Source organism: Phalangium opilio, unplaced genomic scaffold, assembly GCF_054372755.1.
Source record: "Phalangium opilio isolate 3A_F unplaced genomic scaffold, DU_Popi_V2 ptg000017l_1, whole genome shotgun sequence".
NCBI classification, from domain to species: domain Eukaryota; kingdom Metazoa; phylum Arthropoda; class Arachnida; order Opiliones; family Phalangiidae; genus Phalangium; species Phalangium opilio.
The window spans coordinates 9,292,923-9,313,635 of record NW_028324151.1 but is presented as its reverse complement, the minus strand read 5'-3'; the positions used below and the strand labels follow the sequence as shown (position 1 = coordinate 9,313,635).

At 39.0% G+C, this 20,713-nt stretch overlaps 4 protein-coding genes and 1 long non-coding RNA gene across 5 annotated transcripts in view; 2 read left to right on the top strand and 3 right to left on the bottom strand.

Annotated features, from left to right (window-relative positions):
• Nucleotides 1-748: 748 nt before the first annotated feature.
• LOC149702985 (xyloside xylosyltransferase 1-like) lies at nucleotides 749-4,230 on the bottom strand. Its single transcript, XM_089866889.1, has one exon. It carries the CDS (start codon nucleotides 3,782-3,784, stop codon nucleotides 2,627-2,629), a length of 1,158 nt encoding a protein of 385 aa, XP_089723015.1. The 5' UTR covers nucleotides 3,785-4,230; the 3' UTR covers nucleotides 749-2,626.
• LOC149702968 (uncharacterized) overlaps nucleotides 749-20,713 on the bottom strand; it is a 201,414-nt gene continuing 181,449 nt past the window's right edge. Inside the window, exon 2 of the long non-coding RNA XR_016381908.1 lies at nucleotides 749-2,617. This is a non-coding gene — a long non-coding RNA (uncharacterized LOC149702968). The remainder of the gene's footprint in view (nucleotides 2,618-20,713) is intronic.
• On the top strand, nucleotides 5,157-8,909 carry LOC149702984 (uncharacterized). Its single transcript, XM_089866888.1, has 8 exons — nucleotides 5,157-5,602; nucleotides 6,458-6,561; nucleotides 6,633-6,696; nucleotides 6,756-6,917; nucleotides 6,982-7,120; nucleotides 7,190-7,410; nucleotides 7,471-7,769; nucleotides 7,837-8,909. Exons 1-8 carry the CDS (start codon nucleotides 5,558-5,560, stop codon nucleotides 8,144-8,146), a joined length of 1,344 nt encoding a protein of 447 aa, XP_089723014.1. The 5' UTR covers nucleotides 5,157-5,557; the 3' UTR covers nucleotides 8,147-8,909.
• Nucleotides 9,143-13,934, bottom strand: LOC149702983 (cytochrome P450 2J6-like). The gene is made up of 8 exons (XM_089866887.1): nucleotides 13,225-13,934; nucleotides 11,011-11,127; nucleotides 10,721-10,845; nucleotides 10,242-10,659; nucleotides 10,072-10,178; nucleotides 9,749-10,004; nucleotides 9,433-9,623; nucleotides 9,143-9,380 (listed from the first exon to the last, which is right to left on the bottom strand). Exons 2-8 carry the CDS (start codon nucleotides 11,079-11,081, stop codon nucleotides 9,205-9,207), a joined length of 1,344 nt encoding a protein of 447 aa, XP_089723013.1. The 5' UTR covers nucleotides 11,082-11,127; nucleotides 13,225-13,934; the 3' UTR covers nucleotides 9,143-9,204.
• Nucleotides 14,517-19,168, top strand: LOC149702982 (glycosyltransferase 8 domain-containing protein 1-like). The gene is made up of 7 exons (XM_089866890.1): nucleotides 14,517-14,785; nucleotides 14,859-14,966; nucleotides 15,028-15,296; nucleotides 16,123-16,311; nucleotides 16,381-16,547; nucleotides 16,608-16,708; nucleotides 16,780-19,168. Exons 1-7 carry the CDS (start codon nucleotides 14,740-14,742, stop codon nucleotides 16,950-16,952), a joined length of 1,053 nt encoding a protein of 350 aa, XP_089723016.1. The 5' UTR covers nucleotides 14,517-14,739; the 3' UTR covers nucleotides 16,953-19,168.

Sequence of the window (20,713 nt, the reverse complement as noted above, 5' to 3'; positions counted from 1 at the left end):
GGTTCACACAAACCTGGAAAACTCAGAGAAATAAATAGTTAACTAAAACTCAGGGAAATTTCGAATTTTTAGTAAAATTCAGGGAAAATCGGGGATATTTGTGAGATTTGAGTAAGTTTACTCTGAATGGGTTGCTTCAACTATAAAACTACTCCCGTTGTTATTACTGCATATATGGGAAGAAACCTGGAAAACTCAGGGAAATATATTGTGATAAAACCTGGTAAACTCAGCGAAATATATGGGGAAAAAACCTAGAAAACTCAGCCAAATGTATGGGGAAAAAACCTGGAAAACTCAGCGAAATATATGGGGAAAAAACCTGGAAAACTCAGAGAAATGTATGGGGGGAAAAAACCTGGAAAACTCAGGGAAATATAAGGGGAAATAACCTGGAAAACTCAGGGAGATGGGTTTTCCAAAAGTTGTATGAACCCTGTTAAGGGACGGCCCGTAAAACACTCCAATCATAACTTGTAAACGGTGGCCCTTAGAGAAAAATGTCATAGAACATTTTCGACTCAAAATCTCCCAAATAACAGCCCACTACCATCCTACAACCCTACTAAAATAAATATACATACAAGTATACAATTTCCAGGGCCGTCGAGAGAGTTTGCGGGACCTACAAATGGCCAGGGCCCTCTAGAAAGTCCGGGCCCCGGTCAAACTAACCGAATTACAACAACCCTCTTTGAACGGCCCTGACAAATTCAAAAGTAGTTTAAGTTAAGTAGACCACAATTTATTTTAAATTGAAAAAAAAAAAAGAAAAAATATTTATTTTCTATCTTTATATACAGTTTTTATTTCTTTATAAAAAATATTTATTATGGCGTTATGAACAGGATTTTCTTTCGATAAAAATATGCTTCTTTTTTTGGCAAATATTTTAAATAGATAGATCATTCATTATTACTATTTTATTTAGTTATCTTCTTTGTTTAATTAAATAAACACGGAAAAAAATGCGTATTTAATTTCTAAAAGTATATATTGCACACTAAAAGTTGTGCAAAATCATAAACAAAATGCGAGTTAAAATTAACAAGTGCTACTTTGGCACGTACAAAATACAGTAAATACTTTAAAACATTTACGTAATATAACTTAATTAAAGGGCAAAATATATCTAACTTTAATCTGTTAATTTCAAAAAGAAATTAACGTGGAAATAAAATTAAACGAGTGCTCATCTCTTGCTTTTTAATTAATTAATCTGGGAATAAAAATTAAACGTTAGGTACTTTTGTTTGTTTTTTGTTGAACTATTATCACTTTAATTGCGCAATTGCAATTTTTAATGCATTTTTTATTAATTAGCATTATCAAGAAGTGATATCTAGTTTATTAGGGAGAAGGTAAAAATGCCCATAAGTATTCGCGCGCCATAGTCCCAGTCCCCCTTTCAAAATACAAGGGGGGGGGTGTAAAAGGAGGCCGGGCTATTTCGCAGCCTCTCCTCAGTCGGAAAATATGATTGTAATTTTCGTCATTCCCGTCGCGCTGACGTGAGTTTTTAAGAACCAATGGGATGCTGGTTGTAATTTAGAGGCGGCGGGGATTAACTCCGGACCTACTATAGAGCTATTTCAGTGGGGGAAAAATTTCGTCTGCTACGAAAATTGGGCCTGCCTTTGAGTGTAGGGCGGCCATTTTATGAGGGTTTTCTCTATGGGCAAATAGCCTTGGTGACGTAGCCATTACCCCCTCTGAAATAGCTCTATACGTTTGGACTGGAGATAAAGCTAGCTTTAAATGTGGCGTGTTTATACCTTCTCCCTAATAAACTCGATATCACTTCTTAATTAGTATTATGCAAAACCGTTTAAGTAGGTTAGAACTATTAAAAATTTATCGTTTATCTGCATAATTGTTATAAGAAAAATCTAAAAGCAATTGCTAAAGTATTAAATTATAGGACTAGGCTTACTTCTTGTCACAGAATATGAAATTAAAAAAGTTTGATTTTTTTTTTTTTATTTTAACATTTGACTTGGAACGAAGCCAAGCTGTCTACTCAACCAAAAACGGATTTATGTACTAAGAACGTCGGATCGTAGCTTTAGCCTCTAGTACCATCCTCGCATACTTTATTGAGAAACTTCGTCTGCTTTTATATTGACTCCACCCACAAATTCTGTATATAGAGACTTCTAGAGATCGAAAATGTCATTCTTATCTCTATTTTCGTGGTTAAAAAGTTTTTTCGAAATTGCTATATAGAGCTATTTCAGTGGGGGAAAAATTTCGTCTGCTACGAAAATTGGGCCTGCCTTTGAGTGTAGAGGGCGGCCATTTTATGAGGGTTTCTCTATGGGCAAATAGCATTGGTGACGTAGCCATTACCCCCTCTGAAATAGCTCTATACAGAATTTGTGGGTGGAGTCAAAATATAAGCAGACGAAGTTTCTCAATAAAGTATGCGAGGATGGGTAGTGAATTTGCTACGTTCAACGTTCTTCTTACATAAATCCGTTTTTGACTCAACTTAATTAGGAAATGTGGTATACTCGCTTAAACTAGCTAAAGCATTTTGTACCCGATTAAATGGCAATTTAAGTTTCGCAAAAGTTAAAAACATAAAAGCTATGGAATCTATTCTATATAAAAGTTACTTAAGTTTTTATCCTAAAATCTCATCTGGCATTGGCGTATTACAATTTCCGTGGTATAATTTAATTGGCCCGTTACATTGGTAGTATTTATCAAAGACATCGCTATAACCGTGATGTTTCCACCATTGACAAAGCTGTCGATTCCAAAAGCACGGCAAAATGTAAAAAAGTTCAGGATGTTCGAAGCTCAATAGCGTAAAAAAATCTTGATCACCTAAATGACCTTTGAACTGATATTTTTGAGCTAGACGATCAACCGCTGTTGCGTTTAGGTAGGAGTTGTAGGTTGTTGAGTTTCTAATTCGTTGCAAGTCAAGCAAAATGACACCGCTATTGAAACCAGGGTTTCCGTTCGCTTCTAAATAACCTCCCGGTACGGCTTTCGGTCTTTTTAAACGGTAATCGCGTAATAAATGAAAATAAACTGGCTGCTGTTCATGTGCTAGCCCCATTATAGCTTCAGGTCCAAAAAGTTCAAAATGTTCGTACATATCAGCAATATTTCCCATTATTTTGGTATCGATATCTATCATAATAATTTTATGTTGGGGTAATACTCGATGTATCGCGACAGACAGGAAGAATAACGCGTCACTGTAATAAGCCCCCGGTTTATAACTGAAATGTGGTTGCAAAAAACTGACTGTATCGTGCAAAGGTTCGACAATATGTTCGACATTGTAAAAATCAACTGCGATTTTGAAAATTCCGCTTTTAAAAGCAGCGAAACGTAAAAGTTGTTTGGCTAATGGAAGGCTGCCTAAATCTGTGATTATATGAAGGTGTAAAGGCGAGTTGGTTTTCTTAAATAGAGATGAAAGGCAACGCGAAAACTTTTGTTCTAAGAATTTAACTTCGTGAGCGCGAGTAAAGATGAATAAAAGGTCCAATAATGTTTCATTGGGGTAGCTGCTCCCACCGCTGATTAAACTAGGAAGCCTTTTACCATCTCTTTTTAACACGTAAGATTCCAAAATATATAATTTTTTACCATTAAGTTCGTTGTTTAAAAGTTGCACGGATGTACTGTATCCCTTGTTAGGATTTAACTTGGTTGAAAGGGAATTTTCATCCACCATTCGCAAAAACACGAAACAAGTGCCGAAAATGCTCAAAATTATGCATATTTTTAAAAAGGTAATGCGGTGGTGGCCAAATAAGGCCATTTAGAATAAAAAACTCATTTATATTAAATTATTTTCAATATGCCCAAATAAACATCACAAAACTCCTACACAGCAACTAGCAGCAGCAGCAGCAGGGTCGATCGAGTCTTGACTCTCTTTAGATAAAGCCGAAATTTCCGCGAAAACTCATAAAGCACCTCTCGAATGAATATCGCCGCCGATTTGCGCTAAGCCTAACGCGCGAATGTTTTTATTTTTCAGTTTTATTTGGAAATGGCGTTTTCTCACTTTTTTCTCGTACGATATATTTTCCGCGACGTAATATCCGTATAAAATTGATAGTTGCGACATTATTTATTTACTTTTATTACATTTTAAAGTTAATACTAAGCTTTGAACACGGTGGATAAACTTCTTAACAGCACAGAAGAGAGAAGAGTGACGATTCGGGATCGGATTCGGGAATCGGGACGAGACGTCAACCTCTCCTCTTCTTTTTTTCAACTACGGAAATCAAAGAGAATATAGGGGAGGAGTGGAAAGAGGGGAAAATCTTGTTGCTCTTTTCTACCGCGCATCTTCAATACGCAGTACCGAGGCATTTCCGTTTGAGACATTTAACGGTATCGTAGGTGGCGCGACTGAGCCGGAAACTCCCTCGTACCACTAGTATAATTTAGGGGCAACAATGTAATTTAGCCTTGTGGAGCGGGGGAGCTTCAACTCCTCCCCTATATTCTCTTTGCGGAAATTTAGGGAATAATAGGCTATGAGCAATGGAGGGTACATACTTTTTTCGTGACCTTCACACTTGGAGTGGAAAGTAGCGATTTTTTTCTTTAAGCAATCAATGTTTAGGGATTATTTTTTAATTAATTCTTAGGGAGTTTTTCAATTAAATATTTATTGATTTTTTCAAAGCAATGTTTGTGGATTCTTTCATTGCAATGTTTATGGATTTATTTGAAAACAATAGACTAGTGGCGCTAGAGAGGGGTGTAGACTGTGTATCCCTCCCTCTGGGCGCTCTTGTAAGATTAAGAAGGGATACTGTACGCTCCCAGTAGAGGGGATGACACTGAGCTAAGAGTTGGAAGGGCAAGGGTATGACGTTTGCATACGTAGTACTGCCATTACTCTATGCTTGGGATTTTTTTTCTAATTTAAATTTGCAATATGAATTTTTGAGCGACAAATATTTCTTGCCGTGTAGGAAAGAGAGATGACAGATATAGAGTGCTGTCAGTTGTGACGTCAGATCCAAGGTTAAACGTCACGAGTCTGCCTTTAGCAATGGGCGGCCATGACGGTTACCGTTTTTTCTTTATGGGAAAACAGCATGGGTGACGTCACACCGGCGCTTCTGACAGCACTCTATTGGCCTTTGACTGAACATTATTTAGTCCTATATTTAAGCAAGATTGCGTACTTTTGGCGTTGATGGAAAATCAATTCGAAGAAAAATTGTTTCTACGTTAGTTTTTCATTGCGAAATAAGCTTTTGAATAAATGAATTATTCCGAGGGTTCGGACACTTTCCATTTCTTTTTTTTTTAAATCTGAGCGTCTTCCCTTCGAAAATAAGGTGTCTTTATAGAAGTAAGCTGTCCCTTTGGTAGCGCTTGACCAAACCCCTTTTCGTGTCTTCTTGACTTACCGGCGCGCGACATAATTAAGGCGGCAATGTTCAAAAGGCGGAACTATGTCGAAATGTCTTAATCGTCCCATTTTCGGACTTTTACGAAAGACTAGGACTCAATAGGCAAAGGCGATCTTGAACTAGTTTTAATTCTAAATTGGTATTTGAGAAAGATGAACAACTCCGGAGAGCTCGTTCTGAAAGTTGCCGTTATTGACGTAAATACAGGGTGGAAACCTTCGCCAGAGACCACTGGTATTACGCGTGGGGATGATGTGTCAAGGATTTCGTAAAGAAATTAAATGAGTAGTTAAATAAAAAATTTTAATGTAGTTCGTTAAAAAGTGTGACGAACATTCGCTGTGACCAATGACTTTAGTTCATTGGCTTTCTTCGGTTTACTCGTTTAATTTCTGTACTAGCGCTGGCGTAAATTCCGTTCTTAGGAACCCCGCGTAATACTATAAGTTTATAAGATATGTTCCATAAGTACGACACTTCCTTTACTTCGCAATGCTAGTGACTTACTGAGAGCTAGTTCGAGAACGACCAAAGAGAATTTAGAAGGGGAGTGGAAGGGGTGGTTTGGAATGTAGCGCAACGTCGTCTGGTAAGCGTTATCTAGGCAGGTCGATTTCCGGTATGATGCGTTTGTAACAGAGAGATTTTAGAACATGTGACCGGAAACTCGCCTACCCCAAAAAGCTCAACGCGACATCTTGTTTGGGCGTCATCACGTTTAATAGAGTCAAAAGGGGGGCCTTCCACTCCTCTTCTAAATTCTCTCTGGAACGACAAGCGAGAATCTGTACTTAGCCTTTGGCAGCGCCTCACCAGCCGTCGCTCTACGAGAGTCTATGATGTTTCACCTACATTACTTCGTGACAAGCTTTCAGTAACCAGTGACAAACTTATGGAACATAGCTCATGAACTTATGGTACTACCAACGCTTTGTAGTCGCTGGCGAAGTGGCTGTCTTTTTTCTTCGAATGTCTTGGAAGGACGCGGAGATTTTGGTGGACTTCCAAGACGCTCGAAGAATACGTAACACGCATTACATACACGCGCGCAGTTCATAGAAGCGATGCGTATTGAAGTTCAGAATGGTACGGTCCAAAGCATTACGGGAGTATTTGCCGACGTATTTAATATCTTGCGAAGGAATTGTAATTTTAGGTGAACTAGCAAAAAGGCATCGGTCATAATACCCTAATAACTTAACTATCATCATTTTCGAATATTTTCAGGCACGAACTGATTGAGACAAACAGCCAGGATGCCACGGAAAATGTCAAAATGGTTCACTCTGGGGTCGGTGCCATTATTCAATTCATTCTCCTAATTGACCTTAATGAGCTTTTTAATTTAAGAGAGCGCACATGGCGCTGGTCCCAGCCTCGCTTTGGTTCACCCAACATGAACCCGGCGAGATTTCGATGCCTTTCGTCTATTCCCCGTTGTATATTTTGACGAAGGCTCCCGAAGAACGCGTCTTAGTTTCCCTACGAGCGCTTCTCGTCATGGATCTCAACGTAATTATTGTTGTTTTAGCAGCTTGGTTGTTTATCCCCACAATAAGAGTTCACTTGTTCGTAGTCTTTTTTGGGGTGCGTCCTGTTCCTGACACTTCTCATTTTGATAATGGCGTCCTCGGTCGACGGGACATTAGGCGAGTCCCGATCGAAGAAACTCCTTCGATCTTCTCTTCAACATTTGCGGCAGTTCATCAACGAACGTATAAGAGCGTCAAGCTGTCAAAGCAACTATAAGAAGCGTCTAAACGTCTTTTTTTTTTGACGCGTAGCTCTGTTCAAACGTTCACCCTGTCATGGGTCATCGTTTGGTTTGGCGTCCGCCTGCTGGTTGTTTTTCACTTTCTTCATGGTCGCCTTCATCGGAGCATATCTCAAATCGGAATTCTCAATTTCCGATCCCGATTTTATCAACTCGGTCGAGGATTTGCTGAGACATGGAGACGTGAAAATATATTTGATGAGCGGATCAATGGAGGAATTCTATTTTCGGGTAATTGAAGACAGGAACGTGTCACTTTCAGCCGCACCTAGATTTTTTCATTAACTGTAGGACGCGTCAGACACTCGACTGAGATCAATTTACGAGCGTGCCAACAGGGAAGGGAGCATCATAGACTTTTTCGATTTCTTTTGTGGCAAGCCGTTGGAGGAATTGGACGCGAGAAAAGCGGCCTACATCATCGACATTAATTACTTCTTCTCCGTCTATCACTCGCTCGCTATTTTCGAGGACGGGCGTCCCATCCCCAAGAATTTGTACTACGCCGATCAACCAATCTTCACCAATCCAATGGGAACTATCACCTCCAAAATGATACCGCCAAGAATAGACGAATGCCTCGAATACTGGTAAGTATATCGTCTTGATACCTTAACCTTCCGTTATCGAGGAGAAGTGTCATAAATGTACTTCCAGGATCGAGACAATGTTCTCGACAAGTCCCTACATGAACCTGAAGTACGAGTTTTTGCGGGAATCGGACGAGTTCATTTGGAAGAAAGGGGAAGGTACCACCGTCGAAAAACTTCGCCTCATCTCCATCATCGGCTGTTTCGCCATTTTGGTGGTCGGGCTCGCCGTGGCCAGCCTCGTCTGTTTCCTCGAAAACGTTACGTTCTCACTCAAGAAGAATCCCTCTCTATATTCGACCATTTCAAATCAAGAAAATATCGAGAAAGCTCAAAATGAACCAGAAAACACAAAATCAGCAACCATATCCGAATGATGGCGAGCCGAAATGGGGAGCCCCCCGTCTTTCCCATGCCCAGGGATAAATCGCTTTCAATATTTAATATCTTACCACGCATCCCATTAGGATTAGTCGGAGATTAATTACTGTGTGTATTTGGATCGAGTTCAAAGGTGTGCGGGGGTCTTCCGGCGAAGCTCTCCTTGTTCACAGCTTCCCGAATTCATCTGCTCTCCTTCAGGACGACGTGTTATTTTTCCCCCAAGTACAAAGTGAAAGTATTCAATTCAATGACGCGTTGAGGTTTTAGAAGGGAAACACTTCCGTTTTTCTTGGCCTGCGCCTTATAGTAAAGGTGTCTGGTAGGGGCAAAAAGGGCAAGTGTTCTACGATGGGCAAACTCAAGAGGCCCGGGGACAAATTGTACCTAGTGTAATGAAACCGTTTCAGAAAGATCAACCCCGCTGGAGGCTGACGGCGAAGACCAAGACCAGTTGGACCCGGAGTCCAAACTTCGAAGGAATCATGTTTAAAAAGGACTCTATTTCAAAACTTAGCTATAATGGCGGAAGATTGCTCTGTCCGCTCAAGGCACGCAGTTGAACTTGAAAGCCCTATTCGGGCTGAAAATAATCCAACATAGATTCCATGATTTTTAACTGTCGATATTAAAACAGCACTAGCGATTTCTGAACTAATATTATAATATTAGAAAATATATTATATATCTTTTACACCTATAACTCATAGACGGCCATTTTCGAAAGAGATAAATAAAACCAGAATGACACTCGTAGAATTGTGTATGAAATATTGGGGCCTGCAGGTGAAACCTTGAAACAATCTTTGCTAGCTTAATTCGGACAGGATAACATAATCCACTTTATCGCAGTATAATCTCTTTTTAAGCGTGGTGTTTGAAACTCCCCATTCTAGACCTTGAGTGGCTTAGAAGCGACCAAATTAATAGAGAATTACCATCACGCCCCTTTGAAACCGCTCAAAGACCATTTTCCCCAACACGAGAAATAATTAGTAAAGTATTCTGGCTTTTAATTAAATTGTATAATTATACAAATTCAAGAGTTCAAGGGTCAATTTCTGGGTTTGAAAATGAAGGTAGCGTTTTCTAGTTGAACTGCGAGTTGACGATTGACCCTGGTGTCCAGTCCGCCTTTCGGTGGCAAGATCTGGAAGGCTTGAACGACAGCCGAGAAGTACAGGAAGACGCTCATCCTGGCCAGACCCTCGCCGGGACAATTTCGCTTTCCTATTGTTAAGTATCGTCAAAGATGGTTAGACTTTGTCTTCACTTATTTTACCTTTGGAAAAGATGAGGACATTGTCGACGAGGTTGTTGAGAGATTTCCCATCTTTGGACAAGAAACGTTCGGGTCGGAACTTCTCCGGGTCTCCCCAAATTTTGGGGTCAGTATGGACTGAATGGAAGACCATTAGAATGATGGCGCCTTTGGGAATGTCGTAGCCACCGAGAGTATCGTCTTCCATAACCCTGATAAAAATAATCAACAGCGTGAGATTGTAAAAAGTTCCTTCGTTCTCGAGGAGAGAATGTTGTAAAGACAAGTTGGGCGAATTCCTATTTAAAACAATAATGACTGAGCATTAAAGACTTACAAGCGGCCTTCGTTGACCGGAAAGAAATTGGCGTATCTCACGACTTCCCAAAAGACGGCTTGCGTGTAGGGCATTGAATGGCTGTCATTCCACTCGGGCAGTCTCTCTTGGCCGACGACGCTGACGATCTCTTCGTAGACCTTTTTTTGGACATACGGGTACTGAACCATAGTCGTGAACATCCATTCCAAAGTAAGTTGAGTGGCTTCCGCTCCCGCCATCATAAGCATAACCGAGTTTGTCAACAGAGTCGGTCCTATATCGTTAGTGGTCAGATAACGCCACCACCAATTTTAGCAATCGAAGCAATTAGTAAGGCCTACTTCTAAATGATTTCTCAGGGTTCTTGTTCATTTCTTGGAGGTAAAAATCGATGTAATCTTTCTGCTCACTCTCTTCGAAGTTTTTTTCGTGACGAGAAACTTCACCGCTGCGATAATTAATGATTATTATAATAAATTGGATTATGAATATATTTCTAATTCGTACTGACTCGAAGACTTTGATCATTTCCGTCATAAGACGTCGTCCCTTTCTGACGTGCGGATTGAAGTGCTCAATGAAATGCTTCAAGAAGGGATAGTAGTTCTTATTCTGATTCTCAATCATATATTTTTGAGTGGCCGCCTGGAACGCGTAGACAGCTTGCTCCAATTTTGATCCCTTTTCCAAATTTCTGTTCGAGATCATTTTGAACATCAAGTTGTTTGTCTCGTACTTCAAGGCGTCCCGAATTTTCGTCTCTTGACTTCCGGACCTATTCAGTTTGTCGACGAAGTTGACCACTATGTCCGAGTGGTTCCTGGCTGAAATGGCGGCCCCCTCCGTCTTGCCCATGCCCAGATCTCTCAGGGCGCGTAACAGCGACTGGCGCTGTTCTTTCCAGTCGGACCCGTTCATCTCACCCATGCCTGAGGTGAACAGATTTTAAAAATGAACATTTTGCCAGAAATAATGAGTGACGTCAATTACTAGGTTCATTTGGTAAGAGTTCGAAAGCGTGCGGGGGTCTTCCGGTAAAGCTGTCTTTGTTCGCGGCTTCCCGAATCAAATCATTATCGTTCAGAATGATGTATAATTTGTCTCCCAAATACAAACTGAAATTAAAGTTGGAAGTACCGACGAGTTAAGCCGCGGAGAAAGCTCGGAATTGGGAAGCGAACCAAACTCTTAAAACGCATTAAAGTTCTGCGTTGGGTGGGTGTTTGACGGCTTTGGCTTAGCCGTCCCCGTACGCTTAATGAGGTCGATGACTTACTTACCTGAAGATATTTCCGTACTTCTTGGCCAGTTTGGTATAGTAAAGGTATCTGGCAGCGGGCAAAAAGGGCATGTGTCCCACGATGGGCCAACTGAAGGGGCCCGGGGGCAAATTGTACCTATTGTAAAAAAACCGTTTCTGAAAGATCAACCCCAACAGGAGGCTGACGGTGAAGACCAAGGCCAGTTGGACGCGGAGGCCAAAGTCCGAAGGAATCATATTTAAAAAAGACTCCATTGTTAATTTCAAAACTTAGCTAGTGGCGGAGGACTGCTCTGTCCGCTCAACGCACGCCCGATCGAACAGACTTGTACTCCCACTGCGCAGGACGTTACAAATACCCTAGCTTTATTTTATCGCCTTATCTGAATCTAGCTATTCATTGAGAGATAAAAAAGCAAGGTAATAAAGGGACGCCGAAAATACCCACGTTCAAATTATATTCCCTGTCTGTACTTTTCATAATCGAAGGATCTGCGTCGTTGACTCTCCCCTTGAAGAGGTTATCAAACGCCAGGGCCAAGAGTAGTGTACTCAGTTGTTAGTTTTAGCAGTGGTTTTAGATTTGGGAATCAAGGTTAACTATCTCAAAAGGGAAGCGACAAGGCAGTTGTAATAGTAAACCTAATAGGAAACCCTCGACCAAAAACGCACTGTTTTATTAATATTACACGTCCGTCGGGTGGCAGTGGCACAGAACGAGGTAGAATGATTTATGACTTAAAAATTAGTACCACGAAGGCAAGAGGAGGGGTTGTCATGGGGGAAAAATCACCCGTAGGTCGCGTTTGACCTTGGTGTCGCTCGAATTTAATATTATTCTTTGAAAATTACTGTAACATGATTTTATATGCATCAATTAGTTTTTTCTTTTCATATATTAGTTTTTAAAAATCAAATTGAGTGTTTATAAAAACGAAAGAGCAGATATGCAACCAAATAGCAAATCAAATAAATTTTATTATTTTTGGCAGGGAAGAAATAGAAAAATATTTAATTTGATTGTAACTCTACCGTTAATTTCAGTACTAGCTCCAAAATTAACGGCAAAAGTCTTTCCAAAATCCAGATTTCTGTCTGGGTGCAAATTTTTCTTCCAATAAAGATTTTAGCCAAATTCTTCCAGCTCTAGGAAAACTTCATTGTTAGGTCCGTTGCCTACGTTATATAACATAAGCAACGTTAGGTCCAAAGAGCCCAAAAGAGAAACCACCGTCGTACGGTCGTACCAGTACCATGGGTAAAGAATGCGCTTGAGGAAATTTGTTTTCACGCTATAGGATAGGCAACTCCCTATCTCAAACAGCTTATTCTGTATATACTCTGTTACTGCATCGGTTGTCAGCACGCGCAAATCTAGGTCTCTATGTAACCTAGCTTTGTGCGTGCTGTCAAGAGACGAAACACCGCGAAACACTTCAGGATTTTCAGGATTTAAAATATAATTAGCTCGAGTGCACTGGTCTCTAGGCTTTAGTTTCAAATACGTGTAGTAGGATGTAGGCAATTTCACAGCAGCTCTTTACTCCTCTACTAATGTCTTCTTGGTAGAGGGGGAGGGCTAGTTATTTACTATAGAGTGGTACTGAAAAGGGAGGAGCTACGGGAAAGTGACGTCAATATTGGGGGTCTAAATTGTATGGCTTAAGCTGACGACTTCCAATATGGTCGCCAAAACCGAGGTAAGAGATAGGAGGGTGTGACGTCACGAGAAAATTCGTGGTAGCAGACTATGGTAAAGTCTTGGAGGAGGGTAGTTTATCCTGGAGTAGAATAACAACACGCGAGAGTGCAATAGAGTAATATTTGCTGAGGGAGGTGAGACGTCATTGGTTTTTCAGCCAATGAAATTAACAAGCCAACAGATGGCATCACCTTCTGGTGGCTATAGAGCTCATGTTAAATTCTGCCGCCAAAATGGCGAATGGGCGGAGTCAAAAATAAATAGGGGAAAGTGTCGGACTCTCTCCTTCGTCTGTGACATGCATTTGGAGGGGTGAATGCATACTCGCGAAATCTGTTTCATCCCCCTCGCCCATTCACCGCGTACCTAAGACAATTTGTGATATTGCGCGTGAAGAAATAGTGCGGTTTTATTTTACATTAGCTGCTTTTGACATAGGCTAACCGTGGCCACTGCAGTTTATCGCCACAATTTAATTTGATGATGTACATGATTGTATTAATTTAGTTTGTTAATATAGATGTTATTTACCAATTCGGGGTAGGATCGCCAGCTGAAAAAGCCAGCTCCTAATCCCTTAGACTAAGCCAGGGTACCGAGAACGAAATGCTCTTGCCCCAGCGAAGTCTCCTCCGTACGGGAGCTCTCCGCGTACCGTCGCGTTCACGGGTCGAACATCTCCGTCCGTCCAAGGCTTAGTTTCCTACGGCCTATTGTCATTGTATATTTTCCGCTTATCGAATCGTTAATAAAATTGTAAAGTTAAAGTTAGAAACTCCGTCTCGGTACTAATTCCTACGTAACAATATTGATGTTATTTACTAATAGAAAAACGTTTTAGCTTATAATGACAACCCAGGGCCCAAGTTTAAACGAAATTCTAAAGGATTTTAACGATGAGTATTTTTGAATTAAATGATGATTCAAGAACATCTGGGGCATTTTTAATTTAATTTCGGCGTGCTAGCGATTTAAACAAACTTTAACCTCGTTCAAACGCGAAAAAATCACTAAAGAAAATAGAACAGAGCGCGCAGGTTGTGACTCTTCCTTGAGATACGCCTATGCCAAATTCTCCCGTTTGGTGGCGTACGAGCGTTATTTTCGGGAAGAATGACATCATCAACTACAAATCTGATTGGTTGATACCATTTCGCGCGCTCGAGCGTCTCGAAATGCATGTCAAGCTAAGGTAAAGGCAGGAAAATTTGGCAGTCCGACACGTCATCAGCCCCCACAGTCCCCACGCGCGCGAATTTTTATGGCATAAATGTGTTTAAAATCAAAATGCCTTACTGAAGGCTACAGTGAAATATCCAGGAAGCGTAAGCTTCTATTATAAATCCATGTTTACAATCATTAAAATTTAGTGGCGCCGTTGGACCAAGGCTTAGGTTTTCCGAGAAATTTAATTTCTCCGCCTTAAAAACAACCCCAACTTTGAATGTTGATTATTCGTCAAATAACGAACGGAAAATTATGAAATAGGTCTCAAAATATAGATTAGAACTTACTCGACTTCTCATTTAAAACTCCGCCACGAAAAAAATCGGTAATTATATTAAAAATGCTCTTTAACCGAGTCCACTACCGAATTTTTTTTCCCATAGAAAAAGCATTAGGAGGAAAACTGGGTTGGTAGCGCACCTAACGGCGAAAGTCGGAACTAGGGGCGCTTTTGCTAGTCGTTTTTTAACATGGGGCTCGGCTAAAGCTGGCAGGCCTTCTACCACCGGTAATCTAAGTTGGCCATGCTTCTACCCTCCAAGGTAAAATGTTGGTGCTCGCGGAAGGCGGGCTGCGCAGCACATTCCAGATAGTGGGGGGGTGTCGGTCGTGTATTTTGCTGTAGTTGTCTAGTGAGGCTGTGTTATTAATTTTTGATAATTAAAAAAGGCATGTCATATAATTTCACATCACGATGACGAGCAGGAAATTATAATAGTACTACAAATGCATGCTCCCTGGAAATTGCGACGATCATTTAGTAAGTGTTCTACCACCAAATCATGATTTAGAAAATTTGGTGGTGTATTAGTCACCAACATGGGTTTGTGCCTTTTTGGAAGGAAACTTTGCACTCCATTCGCTTGTAAGTCCATATAACTAATTAAATTGAGATTCAGTTAATGTCTTATAAGCTTTAAAATGTAATTCCTTAATAGGGTGTCTCTTTCTTCTCGCTGGTTGCGTTATTTACGCTAGTTTCTACAGTGTTAATCTTTTATTGCAAACTGACGACCGGAGTGTGTTAACTTCAGGATGGAGAGAAAGTAATGTTTCTTTGATGTTGAACTACTGTAGATGAGTTTAATAACATCCCTTCTGTCACAGGAGAGGTATTTGAAGCCAAGGATATCACTCAAGTAGCGATAGTCACGAATGAAAACCATTTGGGAGGGACAATTGCTTTGATAAATAGTATCGCATCAAATACTAGAGTTCCCGTTTATTTTTTCATTGCCACTGACAATAATACTATGAATCATCTTTGGTCGTGGATCGAGAAGAGCAAGTTGAAAGATTTGTCATATGAAATTAAAGGAGTGACGGAGGAATGGCTTCGCAAAAGGACAAATCTCACCGGATCAGTAGAGAAACTTGTGAGTCCAATTTCTGTTATTCCTCTAAACTTAAAAGAAAGTATTCTGTGGTAGGGCAAATTGCTTCCATGTTGTTTTTTCCCTAATAAAAATTGGCCAAATTGCCTCCATGGGGTTTTTTCCCTAATAAAAATAGGCCAAATTGGCTTTATGTTGTTTTTTCCCTAGTGAAAACAGGCCAAAAATTGGCTCGGTGGGGTTTTTCCCTAATAAAAGTAGGCCAAATTGGCTGGGTGGGGTTTTTTCCCTAATAAAAATAGGCCAAATTGGCTCCATGGTGTTTGTCCCTAATGAAAATAGGCTAAAAATTGGCTCCATGGTGTTTGTCCCTAATGAAAATAGGCTAAAAATTGGCTCCATGGTGTTTGTCCCTAATAAAAATAGGCCAAATTGGCTCCATGTGGTTTTCCCTAATAAAAATGGGCCAAATTGACTCCACGGTGTTTTTTCCCTAATAAAAATAGGCCATATTGACTCCATGGTGTTTTTTTCCCTAATAAAAATAGGCCATATTGACTCCATGGTGTTTTTTTCCCTAATAAAAATAGGCCATATTGACTCCATGGTGTTTTTTTCCCTAATAAAAATAGGCCAAATTGGCTCTATGGTGGTTTTTCCCTAATAAATATAGGCCAAATTGGCTCAGTGGTGTTTTTCCATAATAAAAATAGGCCAAATTGGCTCCATGGAGTTTTTTTCCCTAATAAAAATAGGCCAAAATATTACATTATCTCTTTTTTTAACCTTTGATGAAACAGCTAAATAAAACTATCCTATTTTCAAGGCAACTCTGTTAGGATATTAATGATTCGTAATTTAATTACAGTTACAATACTCAAGACTGTTCCTAAACGAGATTTTTCCTAATTTGAAACGAAGGGTTATATTATTAGAAGATGATATGATAGTTAACGGCGATATCAGCGAGCTTTACCATTATCGTTTGAAAGACAAACACGTAGTTGCTCTCTCCAACGAATGTGATCCAATCACTAGAAGCCATAACTATAAGGGGGTATGTCAAAATTTTAATTCTAATTTAATCCATTTTCAATTAATTTTGATTCGTTTAATTTAATTAAAGGGAAAGTACGGAGAAATTATGTATCTTTTTAAGAAACTTTTAAAATATACACGAATTAAACCTAACACTTGCGTGATCAACATTGGTGTGTCAGTTATTGATATTGACGAGTGGGACAGAAGTAACGTCACAGCCAAAACTTTGACGCTATTAGAAGCTAATAAGCGGTAATTTTTCGCCTATTGCCAAAATTTAAGAGATATATTAATCAAATTTTTATATTTTAGAGATAAACTTTTCAAAACTGAAGGTGTTTATGCGCCGTTAATAGTCACACTTTATAATCAAACTACTGAGCTTGATCCATTTTGGCATGTTCGGAATTTAGGTAATTACTGATTTTAAGGCGTTTTGACCGTGTCATTGTCCCTTTTTTAATAATTCTATTTTTAATCTTAGGCTTATCAATTGGTTCCCGATACACCACAAAATTTGTTAAAAAAGCGAAACTACTTCATTGGAATGGACAGTTTAAACCTTGGATGCGAAACGCCGCTTACAGTGATATATGGGATAAATATTACGTCGAAGATCCTACAGGCTTCTTTAAACCATTACGAAAAGTAATCTAGGTTAAAAAAAGTTCAAATCTTGAAATGACATTACGAAAATTTCTTGGTAGCTACTGAATTGTGCTCCTTTTGAGTTAAATTCTATTGCAATTTTTTATTTTTGGTTAAATTTTCTTATAATTATGATTTTGTCAGTTAAAATTTCTTAAAATCATGTTTTTTCAGTTATACATTCTTACAATCATGTTTCTTCAGTTAAACTTTATTACAATTATGTTAATTAATTTAATATCTTAAAACAACCATGATGATGGAATCATAGTAAAAGGAAGAATGAAATGGCCAGACAAGGATTTTTAATCAATAGACCATTCCATTAAATACTTGCAGAGAAACCAACGCACGTGGGTAGGGCCTCCATATTAGGAGAGTTCCCTAGCGCTTCGAGGCAACGCCTGATGTAGTTCGTGTTCGCTACACGCGAGAGGCTAGTCAACTAGCTTGCCGGGCTTCTTAGCGCGAGGGAACTAGCCTAATAGACCATTCCTGTAATTACTTGTAGAAAAACCAACGCGCAGGGGCGGAGGGGTCTCTTCCGATTCGCCAAGAGGCAACGCCAGATGGAGTTCGCGTTCGCTACACGCGGGAGGCTATGCCAACTCGCACTGCCTCTAGCGGTGCTTCTTAGCGTACCCCTACGACCTGTAAAGTTCTCTTCACCTATGTCAATAATGGAATAGTCTATATTGCGGCCCCGGCCCCAATGCTGTCTACTTTTCCTATTGCATTACAGGAATTGTCTATTTAGACTAAGCCCTTGACAGTACCAAAAGTCCTCTGCAAAGACTAATAACTGTACTCAGCAAGTCCATTTCTTCTTCAGCATAAAAAGCTTTCAGTAAACAACGCTTGCAAAGGCAAAGGCTCAAATATATCTTTAGTTGTCTTGCGCAATAGGCATTGTATTTTCTATTCCACATTGGTACACTAACTAAACCTGTAACTGTATGCACCGTATTGTGGTATAGCTGTAAATATCTGGCGCATTTGTTTTGAAAACTATAGTAGCAGTATATTTATTTTTTATTTAAATTGCATAATTTATTGTTAATTAGTTACTAATTCCTAGTACTTAAGGAATTACTTTCAAATTGGACTTGGGTAACAAGTTTGGACTTTCAATAGGACTAAAAAATAACGGTTGTCTGGCCATTTCTTTATTCCTTTAGTTAGGTGAATTAATTAACATTTCTGACAGTTATTCATTTTTACTTAAATAATGGGATAGTGAACTCCAACAACACTCAATCTGTAATATTCTCAAAAATTATTCGGAGAATGAGATTATTTGTCGAAACAAACACATCTTCAAACATGACATCGTGCAGCATATCTTTCATAATTAGTACTAATTGAGTTCACTATCCTTAAGACAGTTTTATCACCTCAGTAAATTAATGACTGTATTGCTAGCTAATTTTTAAATTCATTAATATTCCTAACTAATGAAACGTAATTGTTGATGAGACGCGGCTGGCTTTTTTACGGCAAATTTTTCCTCTCCCCTTTTATCGTGAATTTTTAGCAAATTATGAACAATTAAGTGCCTTACCTATTTCTTAAACTAAAAAGGGGTGTGTAGTTAAATCTTTACTAATTCGTAATTCTTGATTAGAAAAAAAGAAGAATTAATTAAAAATTATATATATTTTTTAATTATAATTTTGAATTATCGAACGTTAAAGGAAAGGTTTTTCTACTCATCCCTTTCGACCACTTTTAAATAACTAAATCACGTGTAAGTGTATTATAAATATAAATATAAATATAAATATCATTATTATCGCTAATTTAGAGTGAGGTTTTAATACGTAAAAAGAATTTTTCAAAGTTTTCCAAGAATGTTTTAGTAGGTGCTAGGAATAATAAAACAAAAATACACGTACGTCATTTTAATTATTATAACATAATTGCTTTAAATTGTTAAAATATGTGTTAGTTTTTCAAGTATTATATTTAATTTTGCTCGAATGGTTCAATAATTAAACGATTATTTTGCGTAGTTAGATTCCATCCTTATACGTAATTTTTTAGTATTTCAATCCCAGTCCCGGTGTATTAATTAACTAGTTTTTATGATTATTAATTTTTAGAATTTAGGGTATATTAATCATGTTTTCCAAATATATATGAGAGATATATATATTTATATATATTTCTAGTATTATATTTTTGAAGTGCAATTGTTATCGTGTGAATAAATCAATTTAAATTAATGTTTTCCAATTTTTTTCTGTGCCCATTTATTTTTTACATTCATTTGTTTTGTACTAAAAGCTTGCCTAGGGAAACACCGGCCATTACAGGTAATTTAATGCCAAGAGACAATCCTAGATGGAGCTTCTAACGGTTCTTCTTGGCGGACGCCTACGCCCTGTAAAGTTCTCTTCACCAATGTTAATAGTGTAATGGTCTATTAGCCTAAGTAAATCACCCTTTTTAAGTCCCCGACTACGGCTGTTTGGTGAAATATTAGTTATTCCAAGAGATCAAGCACCTAAAAGCCACAAGATATTTTTATTTGCCTATTGGCGCCCCTAAGGTTGGGGTGATCTGACTCTATAGACCATTCGCGTAATGGAATCAAAGAACTTGGAACATATGTTGGAATGGAATTGGGTAAGCAAACAGCACAAGGGCCGATCCACCATATTAGACTAGTTCCCTCACGCTAAGAAGCACTGCAAACGGCAGTGTGAGTCGACTTGCATCTCGCGAGCTCCGTCTGGCGGCCCTTCCCCCGTGAGTTGGTTTCTCGAAAAATATTTAATGGAACGGTCAATAGGGACTTGGCAATTCGGGCTTAACTCCGCCCCCAGCGCCATTATGGTATGTTTTTTTACAGAATGAAAGCTATATAAGCCCCTCCCCCTGGTATGTTTTTTAGCACTAGTGGAAGGTAGCCTGACGTTTCATGACGTAGTAATGCCAAGTCCCTATTGGGTGGAATTTTTAGTTGAGGGCCTCTCTTTTTTAATTGTTTTCGACTAATAATACTCAAAATGGAAACCTTTAACGGGTGTAGTGTATTATAAACTAATACCAGGTTGGGGTCAAATAGAGAGCATTCTGCAGCCTGCCAGCCATTCAGACATAGCTACTTAGAGGTAGATCATCAGTTTATGGTAATTATAATTACAAGTTTGGTGTCCTCATAGATGGCGCCACTGCATTGAATTGAACAAAATTCTGAAGTCAGCCGTCGACTCATTCAAACAAATTCATTGTGAACGTGGTGCTATTACGGATTTAATTTATAGCGTTTTCCTTTGGGTCCTCGCGGAGCGCTCCCAAGGAGCAATAAAAATGGTAGTAGTAGTTTCCAGCTTCGTTAAAGACTGTTTTTGAAGAATAGGATCTCCTAGTTTTATTCCTCCATGGGAGCGCTCCGCGAGGACCCAAAGGAAAACGCTATTAATTAACGTCTTATTTTTAACTAACTGGGTTGGTAACTCTTGATTGAAAAATACAAATTACAGTCAGCTAAAGGACCAAAGTTCGTCTAATTATAGCTAGTGTCAAAGGACAACTTAAAATGTACCGGTAAGTCAATCTTTGAATGTTACGGGACAAGGCTTAAGTTACAAACATCCTTCTGTGAAGTGTGAAGCATGCCATATTTCTAATGTAGGTGATGCCTAATTTTCATAAACGTAAATGTCGAAAATAATGTCAATGTTTGATAAGAGTAAAATAGAAATCATTTTAATTGAAGCCTAGGTCATAGCTAACAAATTTATTCGAAAAGCGGCATTACATCC